At 37.5% G+C, this 22,381-nt stretch overlaps 1 protein-coding gene across 1 annotated transcript in view; it reads right to left on the bottom strand.

Annotated features, from left to right (window-relative positions):
• The window catches only part of PDE4D (phosphodiesterase 4D), a 1,282,340-nt gene that overhangs the window by 942,850 nt on the left and 317,109 nt on the right, over positions 1-22,381 (bottom strand). Inside the window, exon 4 of the mRNA XM_019930016.3 lies at positions 20,142-20,371. Within this exon, the coding sequence (XP_019785575.1) occupies positions 20,142-20,371 (230 nt within the window). The remainder of the gene's footprint in view (positions 1-20,141; positions 20,372-22,381) is intronic.

Genomic DNA, 22,381 nt, shown 5'->3' on the forward strand with positions numbered 1-22,381 from the left:
AAATAAGAGAAAGTTTTGAATACAATCATTGGAATATGGGAAAATGAAATGACTGAGTGAATAAGTCAACAGAAATTGTTCAGCTATCAAGCAGCAAATTGTAACAGTTTTTTCAGATTATCTCAGAAGTGATAATTTATTAAAAGGAAGAGAAAATTTCAAATAGAAATGATGAACTGGTTCTTGGATTGCTTAACAACTGACTTAATGAAAAAGAGTAAATCAAACTAACACACTGAAAAATTTAAAAATTTTTTTCAGATTTGACATAAATTGCTGACCTTGATGAAGCTGATCTAAAACTCATTTAAACCAATTGTGACACTATAGTAAGGACATCAGACAAACGGCTAAGCCAGTTAAGCCAGAAGTATATAAGATTAGTCACCACACACACACCAAAATGCCCCCAAATCTTACAGCTCAAATATGAAAGAAACATATTAAAGATTTCTCCAAATTCGACAGCTTTAGCAATTTATATGACATTTATTACCTAACTTTTCTAAACAATTAATAATTTTAAGAAACAACTATCCTAAAGAAAAGTCTGAATTATCTCCTAACTTTTCCATAGAAAGCATTATAATATCAGTGTCATTTTAACTTACATACACTACTGTACATAAGGCAGAGAACCAACAAGGACCTACTATATAGCACAATATTCTGTGATAACCTGTATGAGAAAAGAATCTGAAAAAGAATTATATGTATATGTATACCTGAATCATTTTGCTGTACACCTGAAACCAACACAACATTGTAAATCAACTGTCCTCCAATAAAATTTTAAAAAATAGACAATCAAATAATATGAAGCCAAAAGTGTAAGGAAAAGGTACTATAGAATTATGTTGGGCAGTTAATAATACATTATGACTTTTAATACTTTGTGATATATGCTAACTCGAGTTTGTAATTTCTCATGATTTCTTTTCTCATTTTCAGTACCTACTTTGGACCTGATATATATACTAGAAATACTTATTTTTGCTCTTAAGGAGGACACCATTACTGAAGTAGCTTCAGGGCCAGGCCTCTGCTGCCCTCTCCCCTCAAACTTGCATCTGCTCTGTAGAGGAGACTAAAGACTGGAAAGGAGGAGACAGGAACATGCTCATAAAGGCCTCTGGAACCCAGAGAAGCCAAGGTCTTAAAGAAAGAGACAGAATTAGAGTCACTTCTCTTAAGAGGGAAAAAGCATTGAAGAATAGCAGAGAGAGGGCTTGGCTCAAAAGGTCATACAATATTTCCTCTCTACGTTCTTTTTTTACTAACATATGGGCAATTGAAGCTCTTTCTATGTTCCACTCCAGACCCAAAGATTACGCTCTCATTCTCCGTCTTGGCCAAAAATCTCAGACAGGTGGGAACAAGATTTAATTTCCTTTATCTCAGTAATATTCTAAGTCCCCCAAAGCTTCATTTCACAGACTTGAAGATTTTAACTGTTTTCAAGGCTTGAAATAAGACTGAATAACCACTCTCCCCTCACACCTTTCCACTCACACCTTTAGGTACTCGACTCACCCACAGCCACAGCACTTACATGCTCTGCTCTGCTCTCTTAGCAGCCTAGAGAAGGGAATTTTCACTAGAAAACACTGGTGTCAAGCCATACCAAAAGCAGGAAAATAATGGTACATAAAAACAGGCTGGTTTCCAACATGCAGATTCTTTATCCTAATTTAACTTTAGAATCAGAAAGATAAGTCTCTCCCAAGTTTAGAAACCTCCATTGTGAAATCAGATTCCTTAAATTTTCCTATTTGGCTTTTTATTCTAATCTTTCCATTGTTATACTTCATAGTTAGATGGACTTTTCCTCTAATTTAATGCGGGCTTTTATTAAAAAATAATATCTTCTTCCTATTGCTCAGGTGAGAAACACAGTCCTATTCAGAGGGGGTGACTCATTCCAAGCATTGGGGTTTTAGCTTAAAAACCTCTTGAAGATTTCAACTCTCCTGGTCTAATAGGACTAGGTTCCTGAAACCAATTCTTCTTCTTTTATTTCTATAATCATTTCATAGCTCTATCTAATAGTAATCTCTTTAACAGGGTCTGCAGGGCTATAATTTCGTATGTGCAGAAATATCTAGCAAGGTTCAGGATGGAGGCATATTGCAGGCCACTTGCATCTGCAAGATGTACAGAGAACGTTTAATCACAGAGTCTGTGTTCTACACCTGCTTAGGAGGGATGCAGAAATTAAAATGCAAGTGCTTCTGTGAGAAAAACTTCAAAAGAGCAAAGAAAAGTCTATGTGATGGGCCTAGAGCCTGACACCATGTCAATCAACACTCTGCCTGTTAAGTTCTGACTCTTTTCCCCTTAAGATTTTGAGCTGCACTTTGGTCTCACTATGAAAATGAAAAGTTTAACATTTTTTCTTAAAAGTAAAATTAGTCAATATAATTTCATGACATTTTTAAAAAATCAGAAGTAACTAGCATTTGGGCCCAGCCAGACTAACCTAACGGAGAATGTACCCTCCTTCCACACCATATAATTTTGTGGATCCAGGTCTTGACTACTAGCCAGTTGTGACGCCTGGCTCTCCTCTTCAACAAGGCCCAGCTTCCTCACCCAATGTCCTAAACCAGGGTCTCAATCCTCCTTCCAGAGCATTTATGTCCACTCCAATGCTCTATTCTCTATTTGTTCTTTTCCTTATGTAGGCAATCTTTTCCACACCCAGACACAGAAGAGATGTCTATCTATTCTGCCTGCAAATATTTCTCAAAAGCTGATCATTTTTTTTACTCGCTACGTCTACTCTAGACTGGGCCATTGTTCCCCACTGAATTACTGCAATAGCTTTCTCACTAGTCTCGCCACGGATACTCTTGTTTCAATTTCTAATCTAATCTAACAGCACCCACAGTGATCTTTTAAGAAGGCAAGTCTGATTTCACCCCATTCTTCACTGGTTTCCCATTGCTTAGCCTGGCTTACCTCTGCATGCTGCCTACCTCTTCAGCCTCTCTTGCTCCATGTGACTGCTTACTTTATAGTTCAATTATACTTCCCTTATTTTAATTCTTTAATTATACCATGCTCTGTTTTGCCTCAGGGCCTTTGCACATGCTAAGAAAAAATAAAGCACTTAGGAAAGAACTTCTATAATTTTCAACCACCATATCTACCCACTTACCTGCATCCATCATATAGTCTTTCTCTTATATTACTATGGATAAAGTGTCTTTGCTCTGATGCCAAGGCCAGCCATCCTCTTGTATTCTAGATCCATACCCTCTTAGCTACTCAAAGACATGGACCCAGCAACTTCCTGCATCATCAATTTTTCCCTCTCTACTATATCATTCCTGCTATGATCTGAATGTTTATGTCTCCCCCAAATTCATATGTTGAAATTCTAATCACCAAAGGGATGGTATTAGGAGGTGGGGCCTTTGGGAGGTGCTTAGGTCATGAGGGTGAAGCCCTCATGAATGGGATTAGTGCTCTTATAAAAGAGACCCACAGAGCTCCCTAGCCCCTTCTACCATGTGAGGACACAGTGAGAAGGCACTGGCTATGAACCAGGAAGAGGGCCTTTACCAGAAGACAACTACGCTGGTGCCTTGATCTTGGACTTCTCAGCCTCCAGACTCTTTGATCCTTCTCAAGGGAGAATCTCACTCATTACCCTCACCTCTCCACTGAATCTCCAGGTCACTACTAGTTTATGACATAAAATTATTTTAGAAAGACCATTAGAGCCAATAGTAGAGATAAAGAACAATAAAAGAAAGTCTCTCTAGTTGAGGACATCACATGATTTTTACCCCCATATGCCTCAAACGGCATCACTGTCCCATGACCCCTCCAAGGAAAGTATATTAGAATTTTCTTTTTCTGGAGCATTATTAGAAAAGTAAACTCTAGAAGGAAAAAAATGCAGATCCTTATAATTCCTTTTCAGAGGTGTTTACTAAGACCCATATTTTTAATTTTGTAGATGATATATTTCTCTTTCAGGTGTATAAGTCTATGTCATACAAGTGATCTTTTGTTTGCTTGTGCTTACAAAATGCTGCCATGGGGATAATTTAAATGCAAATTAGAAGTCATTCAAAGACAACTTTATTTTATTGTTGTGATGAGAGGCTAATTGAAGTAGTCATTTTCCAGGATAAAAATGTCCTTTAAATAAGAGAAGTGGTACAGATGTTTCAACAGATACTAATTTTATTTTTTGCAAATGTCATCCGATTTTGTTCTTCTCATCAATAAATAGACTCTAATAGGGTATTGTACAAAGTCGTTTTTCTAAAAATAATAGTTCTCAAATCGTTAAAGCAATAATGTGTGGCAGTTTAATAATAGATCTTGGTGCTATGTGACAACGCATTAGTTTGAACGGGCAAGGGTTTTAGCTAATGGTGCTAATTTTTAACAATGAAATCTAACTGACTTTAGGTGACCATTGTTAACAAAGACTTTTCCCCACGTTTAAGATATTACTAGGAGAGATCTTTTGTATTTGTTAAAGGTGCATTAACTCTTTCAGGCCAACAAGGCCGAGACCATCTTGCAATGAAGATATAATTTCCTAATTGGTAAATTAGGCTCCAGGTTGGGGTGGAGGGCGAGATCTTTATGGAGAGTCACCCCTGAGTTTTCTCAGGATCTCAAATGCCCGGGAACCCTTATCACCTCTGGTCTCTTTCATTCCAGGTAAGGGTTACTTTAGCATAATAATCTGCAGGTCACGTCTGAATATGCCAGATAATTGTAGATCTCAGCAGGGCCTTCTTTAGAAACAGGGCAGTAACTTCAGGCAGATATCAGAGAAAGTTCAGATGATCTCAAAGGGAGAATGCTAATGCCAAACCTTTTTCAAAACTATTCCAACTGCATTTTTTGTTAAGCAACCACATTTTTCTCAGCTGTAAGAAACAGTGCTGGATATGCAATTAATACTCTGAAGAATTTAGAAAATTCAAATACCCATACATTTCTCCTCACAATTCCACTGTTAACATTGAAACAAGCCATTAAGTTAATTAAAATGACTCCCATCTCATGAAGAATGGCCTCATTAGACACTTTCCATTTGACTAAAGCAGATATCCTGAAAATAAATATTAATCTAGGAGAGAAAGTGGGAGAACAATACAAATCCTGAAGCACAGAATTACAATTGAGGTTTAAAAGCTGTGAATATAATTAAGATAGTACATAAAGGTAGAGAGGGACCAAGAAGGAAAGGAGTACCTTCTACTATTGAGATAACATGCCTGTGTCCTCTCTGCCAGGAGTTGACCCTGCAGACTGAAGATAAGGTTTTGGAAATGATCTGTCTCTGAAGTACTTCTGAAGGAGATCACACCCAAGCGTGTGCATGTGTGCACACACACGCTACAAAAAAGATAAATGACTTCTAAAAGACAAGGACACCTATAAAAAAAAGTTTAAGCAACAGTTTCTCACCTTATTTCCTCACCATTATTTTCAAAAAATATATCGGGAACAAGCCTGATAAATTTAGCACTACATGTAAGGAAGAATTAGAGAGAAGTATGTTCCCATGTTCAAAGGGAAGCCTTTCTCAGTGGACTAACAGCAATCAGAGTTCATTTTCCTTCAGGGAGAACTTCTTTTTAAAAAGAGATACAGAGACACAGAGAGAGAGACAGGAATTAAAATAAATTAGTACTTATAGAGGAAGAATATTCTCCAGAGAGAAAAGACATGCACTTTGTAATTTCATGCACTTAATTAACTGCAGTGCAAACCACTCTCATTAGGAGTCCATTTTAAGCCTACCAGCTTGAACAGTCAAAAGGGAGTAATTCCAGTGAAGCCCTGTCCTTGTCTTCTTATTGACAGCTTCACAAACTCTGCCGGGGACAAAGAGACTCTTCTCAAGACACTCTTCTCTCTACTACCTCCTTTTTTGTTACCCTTTTATATAAAAGGAATGCACTGAAATGAAAACTCAATTTTCCCCTTTGGTTCCTCCCTACTAACTTTACTACTGATTTTACAGTTAAAGTAACAGAAAAGTCACAGCACCTCCTGTACTTTGGTTTCAAGAGCAGTGAAGCTTCATAATACATTTATTAAGGGCTGTGTACCTCTCAGGGGTCTGGGTAGCAAATAACAGAAATCAACACTGATGCACTTAAGCAGGAAAAGGAATTCATCAAAAGAATTCATCAAAAGAATATAAGAGGGCTTCCCTGGTGGCGCAGTAGTTGAGAATCTGCCTGCTAATGCAGGGGACACGGGTTCGAGCCCTGGTCTGGGAAGATCCCACACGCCACGGAGCAACTAAGCCCGTGCGCCACAACTACTGAGCCTGCGCTCCAGAGCCTGTGCTCCGCAACAAGAGGCCACGATAGTGAGTGGCCCCCGCTTGCCACAACTAGAGAAAGCCCTCGCACAGAAACGAAGATGCAACACAGCAAAAATAAATTAATTAATTAATAAACTCCTACCCCCCAACATCTTAAAAAAAAAAAAAAAGAATATAAGCAGCAGACGAGCTGGATCCACTGGAAACAAGGAGTAGCCAGGAGGCCAGGAGGAAACCACACGATCAGTCTGCCTAGGATGCTGCTGCTCACCAGCTGGGCACCATCAGCCCTGGTCACAGTGTCAGCAGCCACAACCTCCATGCCACTAACATTTAGTGGTGACACATGTGATGGCGGGTCTGGCTGGGAGCATCAGATTTACCACACTGAGCTCTACCTGCTTCAGAGAGGTGCGCAGAGGGGGATATCTGTCCCCTCTAGCTTCCCAGGTGGAAGGCTGGGCTCTCTTTCCTACCACACTGAGACCCCTTCAAAACAGAAGATGCCAACCAACCAAACCAGTTTTCCACTCTAGGATCTTACCTTCCTTGAGCTCTCATCCCTTGACTATCCCCAGAGTTATATTCTCAAACAATGAGGTGACAATAGCATAAATTTAAAAAGAGGGTACAGAGCACCTGTCTTTTTGCAATGTCCGGCTGAATGAGTATCAAGCCTAGTATCTTAGTCCATTAAGGCTGCTGTAACAGAATACCTTAAACTGGGTGGCTTATACACAATAGAAATTCATTTCTCACAGTTCTCAACTCTGCGAAGTCCAAGGTCAAGGGCTGGCAGATGTAGTGTCTGGTTAATGCCCACTTCCTGGTTCATAGATGGCCTTCTCACCGTGGCTAGGAGTGAAGGATCTCTGGGGTCTCTTTATAAGGGAACTAATCCTGTTCATGAGTCCTCCTCCCTCATGACCAATCACCTCCCGAAGGCCCCCCTTCCTAATACTATCCACCCACTTGGCGATTAGGATTTCAACATATGAATTTGGGGGTACATAAATATTCAGACCATAGGACCTAGGCTCACTCATAAACAAGGTGGTAAGAACTAAAACCAAAATACTTTCCTGTCCCAGCGCTAAACAATTATGGGTCAAAGCTTAAGTGCCTGCTTTAGTGCCAAACAAATCCTGGGACCAAGCAAAAATAACTTAGGTACTAGCTCCATGGAATGCTTGCTCTTAAACTGTAAGACTGTAAACCAACTAAAAGTTTACTTCTCAAAACTAACAGTTTGCTCATGAAACCTCTTTAAGACCCTCACCTCACTTTAAGACCCCATTAATCCAAAGCTACTAGGACCTTAGATTCTTCTCAATTCCAACCATTTTCCACCTAACAAGACCAGGCTATAAAACTCTATAAATATCCTTTCTGTACTTCTCCCTTCTAAAATATTTCTAAGTTTAAGGGCAGTGTTCTCCTTTATTTCAGTGAGACTAATAGTTTGGCTTGATCAATATGTTCTGCTGGTGATCTTTTTGGGGAGTCTGCTGCCAGCAGAGCCTGGTTACACAAAATGATCAGGAGAACTCGAAAAGTCCAAGTATTCCTCCCCTCATATTTGCCAAAGATTCCTGTTGACTTACATGTGAAAAACAAAATACCATGAATTTTATTTTTATCTCTTCAAAAATATACTCCCAGCACTTGAAAGAGTGTCTATCATATACTAAAGCTCTATAGATGCTTGGATGAATGCAATTGCAGATAAATCATAAATACAATTTTAATGTAATTTACTGATTGGACAAACACATATTTTCATTACTAGAAATTAAGAGGGAAAAAACCCACAATCCTGTTATTCAAAAATATCTAATTATTTTCATATCGCTTTCCAGTTCTTAGACACATGCAGGCATATATTTTGCAGTCTGTAATTTAAACATGGAGATGTACTTATGTATTTTTCTTTTCTTCCCAAAAGTTCCCAAGGTCTTCCACGTTACTATATAGTTATCATAACGATCATCTTAATGACTAGATAATGGTCCATGAATGTGAATTTTCATTATTATGCATTCACTGTTTTGCCACTGCAAAGGATATCTTTCGCTTATAGGGCAGTTTTATAGAAACACTTAAACCTAAAATCATTAGCCCTAACCTCAGCTTTGCCAGTGGACACTGAACAGAACATGCCAGAAATTAAAAACCAAAATAAGAAGGTAAAGATTCTATGTAGTCTTTATTTGTTGTAATGAACCAACAACAATCTGAAAATCAATCAACCTTTACATTTCTCTTAAGACAAATGAAGCCCTCTCTGTGTGGGTATCTTTGGAGTAGAGTTAAAATCCTTTGCTAAGGCATTTATGACATACTCCACAGTTGCTAGTCACAGATACTACTTCAGGTGGTGAGGATTAAAACAAACAAAAATGACCCATAGGAGAGACCAGAATAAAAAAACTGTGTTTGCAGAGGCATTATATCAAGGTTTTTAGTCCCAGGATTTAACCGTGCAACTCTTATCATATAGTTTTGAATTAAAATTAACATGAGCATTGTTTTCTCTAAGATAAAGTCCGCAAGTAATACATTACACCCAAGTTAAGAAAAAACCATATGCATGTGCCTTTGTGTTCTTTCAGTAGAGTCACAGTAGTCTCATTTACAGAAGAAAGTTTTCTACAAATAGAATTTGTCCACATAAAATTCACTTTTATTCTAGATTTTGCTGCTACAACTGGCAGCATGATGAACTGGAACAGTACTTGAATCCCAGAAATAGTATTTAAGAATATTTAAGAAAGTAGAGTTGTTTCAGACAATGATCATTTCTCAGGAAGGAAATTCTCAAAAGAAAAACCCAAACGCTAATTAACACCTAAGTTGTTATTATAGCTGGCAAAATAGAGTTAAATATTTAAAAACACAACAGTTGAAAATAAAATAATACTCTGACTAAAAAGATAATACACATGAAAAAATCAGATCCTTCCCCATATTCCACAGACGGTAATAAATCTAGGACACAGCTGAGGAGCTTGAGAGATGCAAAATTTCCCACACCAGAAGTTGCTGCTGTTTCCAACAGATGATGAAAGTACTAGGAACCAAAGGCTACCAGTGTAGACCTACTTATCTGGACTAGAATAATCCCTGTGGGCTTTGTAAAAGACTTACTTATTAGGCTACACTTCTGCCTCCCTGAATCTGTCAGAGGACAGCTGGACCAATTCTTGAAAATGTTTTGAAATTCAGCTCTAATTCAGAGAACTACCTGAGATAGATAATTTCTCCTCTGTTCCTTATCCCTCTATTGCTCTATGATTTCTCTTTTCTGTCCAAAGCCCCTCTCTGTTCTTCCAAATTTCTTAGTTAGGTCTTCCGGAACCCTTTTTTTCCTGTGGTAAACAGACTGTCCTTCATCCTCCCTTCCCCTCTGAAGAGCCACCCACATCCTACCTTCCTTCAAACATGGCCCTTTGCTGAGGACATCACGGCCCTGTAGTGAATTGGAGGGGAGGCTGCTCTTGTTCTCAGTACCCTGATCCTCTTCCTGAGATGGGGCTGGGGCTCTCCTAATTACTCACATTAACTTACTGGGCATTACTCCTCTGTCCTCTTGCAAAACCTCTCTTTTGGCATCGATGCCAATCAACTCTACTTCATCACTGACTTCTGCCAGTCTCCCTGGTCTCTATGTCTCATTTATTGAAAGCTGCCCACCTTTTTAGCAATTTCACATCTTGATCCCTGCTGCTACCCTGTGTGACTTCAGTGTTGTTGTGGAAGGGTTACCTCATGCCCAGATCTCTCAATTCTTCAACTACTTCTTTCCCACTGCAGTCATTCTCTTCCCTGGACACCTGCTAACATCTTGAAAACCACCTTAAATGACCTAACTTAAATCAGAAGGCCCAAACATCCTATCCTTCAAATATAACCTCCTAACTTTTCAGCTTGTTCAGTTATTCTAATCTCACCGCTTTGACATCATAGAGCCCGCTAGAGATCTCAACCCTCTCTATATCTGTACCTTCTTACATTCACTCAGTTCCATACTCAGCTTAGGTGCCACGATTCATCACTTCTTTCACTATCTTTCCAAACTCTCAAATCCCTTTCCCAGTTTTTCTTACCTTGCAACCCCACTTTCCAATTTTGAATCAATTGGACTATTTGCTTTCTCAGTGCCTATACCTTGGGTGCTCAGCACTCCTGGAGAATATTCCAAACCCTCACATATCAGTTACCTGAAAAATTAATAATAATGATTATCAACAATACCTACAACATGGCCTATTGGTCTAGCCACGCTCTGAATGCATACATCCCGCTTTCTTTTGTCATTGGACTTTGCTGTTCTCTCTGTCTGATACCATCTCCTTTAGGTCTCAGCTTAGGTGTCAGTTCCTCATAAGCCTATGCTAACTTGCTCCCCTATTATCCTGCATTACTCTGCATGTCCTCAGTCATATATGTGCATTATACCTAACAAATGGGATTGTAGTTGTCTGTTTTCTTGTTTGTGTGCCCAGCTGAATTCTAAACTCTATGAAATAAGAGACTGTGTTGGTCTTGGTGAGCCTCCCATCTCCAGTTCATAGCTCGGTGCGTAGAAAAAATAGACACTTGTTAATGGTTGAATGCATGTGTACATGAATGCATGAATACATAACTGATACATGATGGAGGAGATGAACATTTTCACCAATATAACATGCAGTTATTCTTTTTTATTTATAAAATTTAACTTGATTTTCTAATATGTGTGGAAACATACAACTTTAAGAAATAAAGTTAATCTCAATTAAATAATATTGGAGAAATAAGAAGGTCAGAGTCCCATGTTAACAGGGGCACAGAACAGTTAGTGGAGGAGGAAAGAAAGAGAACACTCCTAAAATATATGACTAAAAAATGGAAAAGGTCCAGAGAGTCAATGGTAAAGTATATTTCTGTATTCTAAAATGTGTATTCTAAATCTTATTTGTATATTTTAAATTATATATTTTAAGTTTATTATTTATGTATACTAAAGTTTTGAGTTTCTATGTATAGGTTCCATACAATGAGGGTGTGTGTGTGTGTGTGTGTGTGTGTGTGTGTATTTATTATGGCATTAAGCATTAGTCACTTTTTTTTAGGAATCATGTTGGAATAAAAATCAGAACACCCTGAGGTAAATCCCATTTGGAAATGCGGGCAAAGGTCTCACCTTTCCCAGTCTCAGAGCCACCAACTTTAGGGTAAATGATGCTATAACCCATCAAATAAAGTCAATCCAGATATGTTAAATAAACAACATCAAACAACTAAATGGCATACTGTTTTGATTGAATTCCACAGATTTGGAATATGTCTAACAATGCTTAGCTCCACTTAATTCCTTTGAAGTGGATAAAAGATTCTAAATGAGTGAGATAAATTGGCATAGTAAATAACACCTAAATCCTAAACTGTTAGAAAGAATTCTAACCAACTAGCCAGGATTTTCAGCAAAACCAACAATGACAAAAAAGTGTGTTTAACACAAGAGGTCATATAGTTTTCTCATAGTTCTTTTTCTGTACACAATTTTATTTTAAAGAAATCTTTTTTCCATTTTGTGGTGCTCATTTGTAGGGGGAAAGAGTTTGCTAACTTCATCTTTTCCTGAATTTCAGCTGAATGCATTTTTCTTGTTTTATTCTTCTTGAACTGATACACTTTGTCCAATATGAAGTGTAAATTAATGCATACATTTATGGAGCACATAACAATTAAACAAAGGCCATTCAATCAGAGTGCTTTCACCTACTTTCTTTCCCCACAAACATGATATTGCAAGACAGAAGAACATGACTTTGAAAGAACTGGAAACTCTCCCCAAACACTTCAGTGATTATGTAAGGATGGTCAAACAGGGTAGTGTTTGTGGAAAGGCAGCTATCTGAGGAGCTGAAACATGATGATTCTCAGGTGGAAATAATTAAAGTGTTTTTATTCAGCTCTGCACTCTGCCTGCCACAGTATCGTGTTCTTCGATCACTTTTCATGGTAAATTAAATGCTTCACCAGGTTCATTTTTAGAAAATATGGGATCTCTAACCAATCTATACCATCAAACAAGTAAAGTTGAAATAGAAAAGTATGAAAACAGGGACCAGGTGCTCCGGTGTGCTAAACGCACAAGTCACCACTCCGTTTAGTGTTTTTATGAACATGGGAGCCTGGTGAGATAGAAATCTTTGATTACAAAAGTAAACCCTCCCCAGTACATGTTACTTTACTGACATACAAATAGAGATCAAAATACTGTGGTATGGTATCAGTCCATTTGAGTAACCTTAATTAGGATGCCAGAGAGTACTATGAGAATGAAAAGGTACCACAGTAGTCTGAAAAAGAAATGAGAGTTTGATAATTAACGTATTCTTTATTTTAACCAAATTACCATTTATTGGAAATCTTTTTCATTCATTGGAAATATTTTTACTTTCTGGAAATTTAGGGCATGACAGGTACCATAAAACACTCAGAGTTTCTGTGATGTGTGAGGGAAAACTGTCAGCATTATTTAGTTGTTTATCTTAGATTAGATTCAAGATGTCATTTACCAAGATATTATATAGCAAAGTGTTCCATCACTCTTAGAGTCTATGTTAATCTTGAAACTCAAAAGTTTCAAAGCAAAGTAAAACTTGATTCAATTAAGTAAGAGTAAATGCTATAGAAATGAGTCTTGTGATGTTCTGTGGATATTCCGAGAAGTTTTGACAAACATTATACAAATAAATTGCATTTAAAAAAATCAAAGACAAAGGAATCCAGTTGTTTTATTATTTTTTATATAGCATGTATCTTTACGATTATTGCAAACATTGCCTCCTTATTACTCTGCAACGATTACTTTTAAAACCAAATCCAGCTCAAGAACACCGTATTTCTGAAGGGATATTTTATAATCACAGTCAGGTGTGCCCATTTTCAATTTCAGAAATCTTTGCCTACTGGGTTATAGATCTGCCACATCGCTTTCAGCAAGAACTTCTCAGATAAATATCTTGAAACTTGAGCACATATCCAATATGAAGGTGCAAGTCTCACGGGTTCACCATGAAATATAACTCTTTAGCTTCATAAATCCTTATATCCACAATACTTCAAATCTGAAATGCCCACTGTCAATGCCTTCTTAAGTTAAAAGGATGAAATTTGAAAAATCAAATGTCTGTTTTAACCAAGCTTCTGTTTCTCTTCATTTTATTTTGTTTGGATTTTGATTCAGTACCAAAATGTTGAAAATTAGCTTTTTTATGTTCACACTAAGGCACTGTGTGTACTCAAGAACATTAGATGATGGGCAGCTGATCAAAGAATCCAAAGTCTAACTGGCATCTGGGACCAGCTCCTCTGTGAATGGCACATAACTCAAGGAAATATTTCTGGAAGATCGTTATAATATGAAGCCTTATTTGACTAAAGTAATCCTTCCTCCTATGTTGGGGAGTTGATTTTTTTCCCCAAGTGACCATTTCTTCCTTTAACTTCTTTTCATTTTCTTTTTTTTATAGGACATAGTAATACAAATGCACACAGTGTGCTTCTCCAGACAGGTAATGGGGCACTAGTGATGAGAAAGTGTTTGTAATATTCTCCACCCACATGTATCCCTGAATATACATCCATCCAGAGGTGTGTCATCCTGTCACAAGGGGACAACTTACTCCTTGGTTTTTATTTTATTATAGCTGATGCAGCAGTAAAACACAGGTTGAGAGATTTAGCACTATCTCTAAAACACAGGTAGAGAGATTTAGCACTATCTCCTGTTACCCTCCCTCTGCTGCCACAATCTCCTACTTGTGTGCAAGAAGCGTTCCATGTGTGGCAAGCTAAACCCTCCTCAGAGTATCTGGGGGGTCCATGGATTACCCAGGGAAAGTAAGCCAGTGCCAGAGTTGACGCCAAGGGGAGCTCCTAATTCCTCCAGAAAATTCTGACCAGGTAACTATGTTGAAGTCAGCAAGGGTTATTATAGAAGTGAAACAAGGAGGAAGTAAGGAATGAAGAGGACCTCTGATCTCATTCCAAACATAACTGAATAATCTTTGAAAGCAGGGCATGTCTGTGGACTGATGCCAAAAGCAAGACCTAGACTTCTTAACACAAATGTGACAGGTCCATAACAATCTTAACTTTCTGAACCAGGAACAAATTTCTGGTTGCCTCCTAAATCTGCTAGAACACCCATCTTTACCCCAAGAGTTATTAATAGAGGATCTTTGAGGCCAATTTTAACAAGGAAACTGATAAAAACAAACAGGATTTGCTCCAATATTTTTGCAAATAAGTGTAGCAGTAGCAGTAGTGGTTATACAGTAAGTAGCTATAACATGCCAAAATAGTACCAAGTATTTTATCTTCACAATAAAACCATGAGGTTTTATTTTTATTTTTGCCCTTTAGAAATTAGAAACTTGGAGTGGTAAGGAACTTTCCCAAAGTCAGATAGCTCGTAAGTGGTGATGCATGCAAGACTCAAATTCAGACCACCTTATCTGGAGTCCCCACTCTAAACCACTTACTACTCTGCCACTGTCTACCATGACATTGTCTTTTCATTCTCAACTTTTCTGTCTGCCCCCTTAATGCTTGGATGCCCTATTTGCCACCATTCAATATTCAAGGGATCAACTGTTCTTTTCTCTCAGGACAATTGCCCTGCAGGTTAAGTGTCATCCTTGTTACCTCCTTTGCCCTTAGCAAGCTGCCTCCATTTCCCCCTTTCCATTTTCTTCTCCACCCTGCAAACTTCACTCTTTTCCTTTTCACTGTTTTTCCCTGTTATCTGCCCATCCTCATTTCTCTTTTCTCCAGCCTAATTCCACTGCCATCTCACTTATCCTTGTTTCCCTGACCGTTCACTGTGACACTTTTCCCTACACACACGCATTTCAGAGGTTCTTAATATTACCACCATATTAAAAGTAAACAGAAAATAAAATTCAAGCCATGATGTGAGAGAAAATATTCATTTACAATACAAACAAAAAACTCATGTTTAGGATACAGAAAACCCCCAGAAATCAATAAGTTAAAAAAAACTGGATAAATATTTAAATAGGCATAGCACAAAAGAAGATATACAGATAGCCAATAAGCATATTAGAAGGTAAACAATATTTTTACTCATCAGAGTAATGTAAATTAAAACCATAGTAAGATACTGCTACACATTCACTAGAATGGCTAAAATGAAAGGACTGAGAATACTAAGTGTTGATAAGGATGCAGAACAACTGGAACTTCCACGCATTGCTAGTGGGAGGACAAAATAGTACATCAACTTGTAAAATTGTTGGACAGTAGTAAAACTAAATATATGCTTACCTACAACTCAGAAATTGTAGCCCCAGGAATATAACCAAGAGAAATAATTGCATATGCCCACAAAAAGACTTGTATAAAACTGTGCGTAGCAACTTTATTCATAATAGTTCCAAACTAGAAATACCCCAAATGGCCACCAATGAAAGCGCATAGATAAATTATGTTATATTCATACAATGGAATACTACACCACAATAAAAAAGAACAAACTATTGATACATACACCAACACTATAAATATCAAAAAACATTTTGAGTGATAGAAGCCATACACAAAGAGTATTTACTATATGATCCCATTTATATGATGTCTAAGAAGAGGGAAAACTAATCTTTAGTGACAGAAGATAGGAAATTACATGGTGATTACATGAGTATACAAATATATAAAATTTATCCAGATGCATACTTAAGATTTATGTATTTTACTGCATGTAAATTATACATATATAAAAAGTTTGTAAGAAAGTATATGGATAGAAAACTGTTTAGGATAGAAATATAGAAACCTATGACATTCCAAGTCCTTGCCAAGTTCATAACATTTCAAGACATTAATAGATGTCTCTCTTACTTCAGTAAGAGTCAATAAACAGCCTCGAAGCCTGCGTCATCCTATCCTATCCTATATGGAAAACTAACTGGTGGGTGAATTCAAGGTTCTGGGCATCCCGGGCCTTACAATTCTGTTTTGTGATCACTGAAAGTTTCAAAATGTTGCTAAATCACAACACACACAAGCTGACACCTTAGGCATCCTCAAAGAGAATTGTTAAATAGTGGACATTTGAACACATTCATCTTGCCTGGTTAAAACAAATCCAAGTAGAATTGTGAAAGTATTAATCTTAAAAAGTCTCTTGAACTCAGGCTCTTGACCCAGGCACCTCATGAGGAAGTTAACAGCTGCCATACATAACATTCATTTTTGCCCACCAACATTCCCTTAAGAAACCACATCATGGCTTTCTAAAGAGGTAGCACAAGTCTCTAGACCCACTGTGTAATACTCGACAGAGCAAGTGTCTGATGTGCTGATATCCCAGAAGAAAGAGCAAAAATAAATAAATAAATCCGAAGGGCATGAAAAGTCTTCTTTCTCATCAGAGATTCACAATTGCCAACTAACCTTTAATGATGGGAAATGGGGCTGTAGAAAACCTAGGTAAAATAGTCTAAATTACCCATTAGCCCTTTCTGATAGCTGTGAAGGAATCTTGTATTCTTGGTTAACTGGAATAGCTACAGGAGGTCATCCCTAACTTTACCATTTGCTTACCTTCCAAAGCTTAGATAGTCCAGAAAATTATACTTCTGATTTTTACATTTCTCAGATACTCAGTTGACAAATACATATTTTTTAGACCAAATGATCAATTATTTATTCACTTGATTCATTCTTTCTTTCTTTCTTTTTTTTTACATCCTTATTGGAATATAATTGCTTTACAATGTTTTGTTAGTTTCTGCTGTACAACAAGGTGAATCAGCTATATATCCTCGCCCTCTTAAGCCCCCCTCCCACCCTCCCTATCCCACCCCTCTAGGTCATCACAAAGCACTGAGCTGATCTCCCTGTTTTATACAGCAGCTTCCCACTAGCTATCTATTTTACAGTTGGTAGTGTATATATGTCAATGCTACTCTCTCACTTCGTCCCAGCCTCTCATTCTCTATGTCTGCGTCTCTATTTCTGCCCTGCCACTAGGTTATTTTTGCTTCAAAAGATAATAGGAATCCCTTTAGGACATCCTTAGTCTTTGTTTCTGCCACTCTCATCCATGGTTTCTCCTGGCTGCCTTCTGATACAGACAAGTCACTCTTGTTTCATCTCTCTAAAAGACAAATTCTTTCCTCCAAGATATTGAATAAATTTGTAAATGGTAAGCACTGTTTTGCTTATACTTGAGTCTTAGATCCTTGATTAAAAAGGAAACAAACTCTGAACCAAGTTAAGTACTATCATACAGACAATTTTGAACCTCTAAGTTCTTTGGCACTTGGAGGCTATTTGCTTTTAGCAACACATTCAAATTTAATTAAATAAGCTTAGCTTTTACCTGAGATTTTTAATTATATGCCTTGCCTAACTACACAGAGGCATATTAAATATACTGCATCAGTTTCTTCTAAGGGCACATGATATAACACCAGCTTTGAAAAAGAAATCATGTTTAGCCACCAAATTTTTTGAGGTACCAAAGTTAATTGAATACAACACAGGCTTAAATTAGTTCATTTTAATTTTAATTATAACTATAATCCCTTCTTCGTCAAAGGTAGAGAAAGCAAGATAATGATTGTAAGATAAACCTGCTGTGCAGAAAAGCGTTTATACTAGGCCTGCAACTGTTATCATTAGAAAAGCCTGTTGGAAAGGTGAGCCCTTAGCTGGCATCTGTGAACTTGGATTTCAGGAGGGTTCCCACCGTTCCCTAACTGGTAAGAGTGGCCAACTGCCTAAACTGGTTGTGTAAAAAGTGTGGTTTATGCTGAACAACTGATTTCCTTCTGGGAATCTGGAATTTAGGCACTCTACGAAGAGGGTGCCCCAGTGATCACCCCCCAATAAAAATTCTGGGCACTGAATCTATCTTTTATTTTTAATTTTCTTTATTGTGGTAAGAACATTTAACATGAGATCTACTCTCCTGACCAAATTTTAAGTGCATAATACGGTCTTTTCAACTATAGCCACAATGCTGTACAGCAGATCTCGGGAGCTTATTCACTTTGTAATTGAAACTATATGCCCATTGAATAGCAATTCCCCATTTCCCCTACCCCCAGCCCCTGGCAACCTCCACTCTACTCTGTTTCTATAAGTTTGACTCTTAAATACCTCATACACACACTGAGTTTTTAATAGGCTTCCCTGGTAGAAGGCTTCCCTGGTGAACACACTTCACATGTGTTGTCACCACTCATTACTGGAGGAATTAAGTGCATCCTGTCTGACTCTACTGGGAGAAGGAACTCTTGGATGCTTGTATCTGGTTTCCTCCAGATTTTACCCCATGTGCCCTTCTCTTTGCTGATTTTGCTTTGCATTCTTTTTCTGTAATAAATCCCAGTCACGAATACAACTATTTACTGAATTCTGGGCTCTCCTAGCAAATTAATCAACGTAGGGGTGGACTTGGTGACCTCTGACACACCTGGCAGTGAATCCTGTTCTCTACACAGATGAAGTGGTGTTGACGCCGACGAGGGGAAATTGGATTTCTGAGACAGTATTTTTCAAAGCATGCTCAGATCAAACTGCCATATAAAATTCCCACCTGATTTAGTGTGTCTGATCAACAGGTGTACAGTCTTATTTATATACATGGTTCATCCCAAGGGAAAAAAAAAACCAACCCAAACACATCACATACGTAATTCCTCTTTCCATCGCTTCAAAGTAAGAATTTGTTGTCTTCTTATTTACCTACTAGTGGTTTCCTCATAACTTTTAATAACATAGGTGCTTTGAACTGGTCTTTAACAATTCAAACAGCTAAATTCAATATCTTAGATGACAGTTACTGCTGAAATTTTTTCTGACCACAACTTTTCTAACAACTTTTAGGAAAATCCAAAAGATACCTCTCTAGACATACATGCCTTGAACTTGGCAGAGAATGAGGGAGCATCACATTTTCAGCATAACAAATTGCTCTGTTCTTGTAATCCTAGTAAATGCTCAAGAGACTGCCTATGTTCCACTGGTTTCCTCCTCTCTTCTTAAAATGCAGCTGAGCTGGCCAAAAAAACAAATAACAGATGTGCCCACTATCCTCACTTTCTTTGACAATATTTTATCTAGTGAATTGCTATTAAAGAGTAAAAACTCCATTGTAAACAGTAGAAAAAGAATAAAAACATAAATACTCTGCAAAGTAGGAACTAGAAGTATTACATTTGTAATTGGAGGCCTCGTTGCATCTGATTCTTCTATACATACTAATGCAGAATAAAACTGCCTTGTGCTGGGAACTGAAACAGTATTCTGGTAAGCAACACCTGAAAATGTCAAAGGCCAAATTACTAGGCTCATGACTATAACTGCATATTTCCTTTAATTCTAATTATAGTACAATCTATTCTTGATTCCAAATTTGCTTTGCATCGATAAACATTGCCTACCATTTCCAGATATGTATGCCTACATGGTAATTTGTCCATTAGTTCTCATTTGTTAAGAAATTTTCTATTAAATTACCTATGACCAAGATCAATTTCCAAGTCCAGGTCCCCTTCTTCAGAAACTCATTATCATTCATCAATACCTTTTCAAGTCCTCCTTGTAAAATAATTTCACTAAAACGTCTCCTCCTGCAGAGATTGCAACATTACCTGAGAAAAAAAATCACCCTTCTTTCTTTTGGCTCTAGAAACCCCATTTTCCTTCTGCTCAAATCAAGCAATGAGCCACAAAACTCAAAAGATCACAGATAACCATCACCATCTAAAATACAAAATGGGGAAATGTCGCCAGGGTCACTCACCCACTGGAGTCCGCGGAGGTGATAGCAATCAGGGGTAGAATCTTCAGGGGGAGGCTGGTTGGCCTTTGAGTGTTCTCCAATTCACTTTTCAAGTCAGCTTGTTCCAACTGTCTAAAGGCGAGAGGGGGAAGCTGGACACTGCGGCAAGAAAGTCTCCGTACAAGATAGGGTTCCATTCCTCGCAAAGGGTCTTCCTCTTCATTAGTGGAATGCAGTGTTTCCTCAGAGGCCTAAGACAAAAGTTCAAGAAAGTTCAGTAATCAACGAAAGTCCCATGATTTATCATTACATGATGGCTTTACACTTCTGGAGAAAGAAATTGAGGGAAAATTATACGTGAAAAATGCTAACTAGAAAGCAATGATATTAACAGAAAAATATTTGGTGAAAAGACTACAACTAATAACTGAAATCTAGAGTTATTTTAAAAATAGTAAAGTTGTTCACCAGTATATTCAGATATGGCTTGGTTGTTAACAGTTAACTGACATTTCCAATAATCTTAGAATTTATGAGTTTTGTGCATGAATTCTATGAAATCAAGGGTAAATCAAAACATTTTTCTACCAAATATGAAATGAATTGTGGAAATTTCATATATATATGTGTGTATATATATATGCATGTATATATATATATATATATATATATATCTTGACATATTACATACCCATAAATACATAAAGAAAGAGGAAGAAAATGAGTTCTATTTTTTTTCTTCATAATTAGGACCATATTTGTAACATATTTTCATATGTCACTTGTTACTCAGATATTCTTTACAAAGTTTTATGATAAGACTTTGTGAGGGGAATGAAAAAAAAGACATGAACATCTGAGTACCAAGTAGAAATATATTTAAATCACAGCTGAATTTTGCAAATAGAAAATTTAATATTTTGACTCTAGTTGAAAAAATATACTGCTACATAAGTAACAATTATTTCCAAGTGGTTGGAAAGTCTAGTCTGGCAACGTTTATTATATCCATATACACAGAATGATAGAGCCACCAAATGTTATCAGATAACACAATGAGTTTTAGAATCCTTGCATTGCCACTTTGCCAGTTGTGTTTGTAGAGTGTTGCTTAATCTAAGTTTTCTGTTTCTTTACCATAAAAATGGAAATAGATCCATCGTCTCTGCAGCACACATTTGTTGGCCAAACCTTTGCTTTTCTATCTCCGTGTGAGTGGCCTTTCTCCCCTCTGAAGTCCCAAACCACTATCCTCCACACCCTGTTTGTTCTTTAGGAGCCAAAGTGGTGTTTCAGGGAGGGCTTCGGTGAGTGACTCTGTTCTTTGGGTGGGTGGCCAGGCAGGGTCTCTCCCATGGACCAGTGTGTAGGGGAGCAGAATTGGCCACCCTCAACTGTGTCTCTTTGGCATATTGTTTGAAGTGGTTATCTCCTGAGACATGGAAAGGGCTCTGGAAACTAAGTAGGAGTCGCCCTTTCCTAAAAAACCTTTTCATTGATAAGGGTGACTCCCTGTCAGGATGGAGGATGACCCACCCATTCCCCCCCACACACACAAAAATGGAAATAATATTTACCCACAAGAATTAAATGAGATCATGAATGTAATGTGCATAGCTCATTACTTGTTATGTGATAAGCAGTCATGGCAATTTCCTTTCCTTCTGAGTTGTACAAGTGAAGAAACTAGCCCAGAGAGGCAAAGTACTTTCTCCAAAATTAGCCTGTTGGCTATAAGTTAAAAGTGCATTGACTTTGCAGAGTCCAGACCTAGTTTAGAACCTTTGTTGAACTTCTTACTATACTACCATCTTTGGGCAAGTAACTTAGGCTCACTGAGATTGGTTCTCCACTTGAACACTGAGGATAATAATAATATTTACTTCTCAGGGTCATTGTCTGGATCAGAGATACAAAGTGTATGAAGTATTAATAGATGGCCCACAGTTTGTACTCAACAAAATGGCAGCTATTATTATTATAATCCAGGCTAATTCCCTTTATCTTTTCATAGCACTATACTGCCTTTGATACTTCATTCATCCATATTTTTTTCCAAAAACAGAAAATTTGTCTTTTTCTGATTTATAGCTTGAAAAATGTGAAAGGACATCCAATGGTGGCTTCTATTCAGCCTTGGGTTTTATTGTCTAATTTCATGGATAAATAGAAACAAAAAAGAAGGCACCCGGAAGGTAAAGAAGACGTCAAAGCTAAACGCAAAGTTTATTTATTTCAGGTCCTAGATATGAAGATCTAGA

Source organism: Tursiops truncatus, chromosome 3 (assembly GCF_011762595.2).
Source record: "Tursiops truncatus isolate mTurTru1 chromosome 3, mTurTru1.mat.Y, whole genome shotgun sequence".
NCBI lineage: Eukaryota > Metazoa > Chordata > Mammalia > Artiodactyla > Delphinidae > Tursiops > Tursiops truncatus.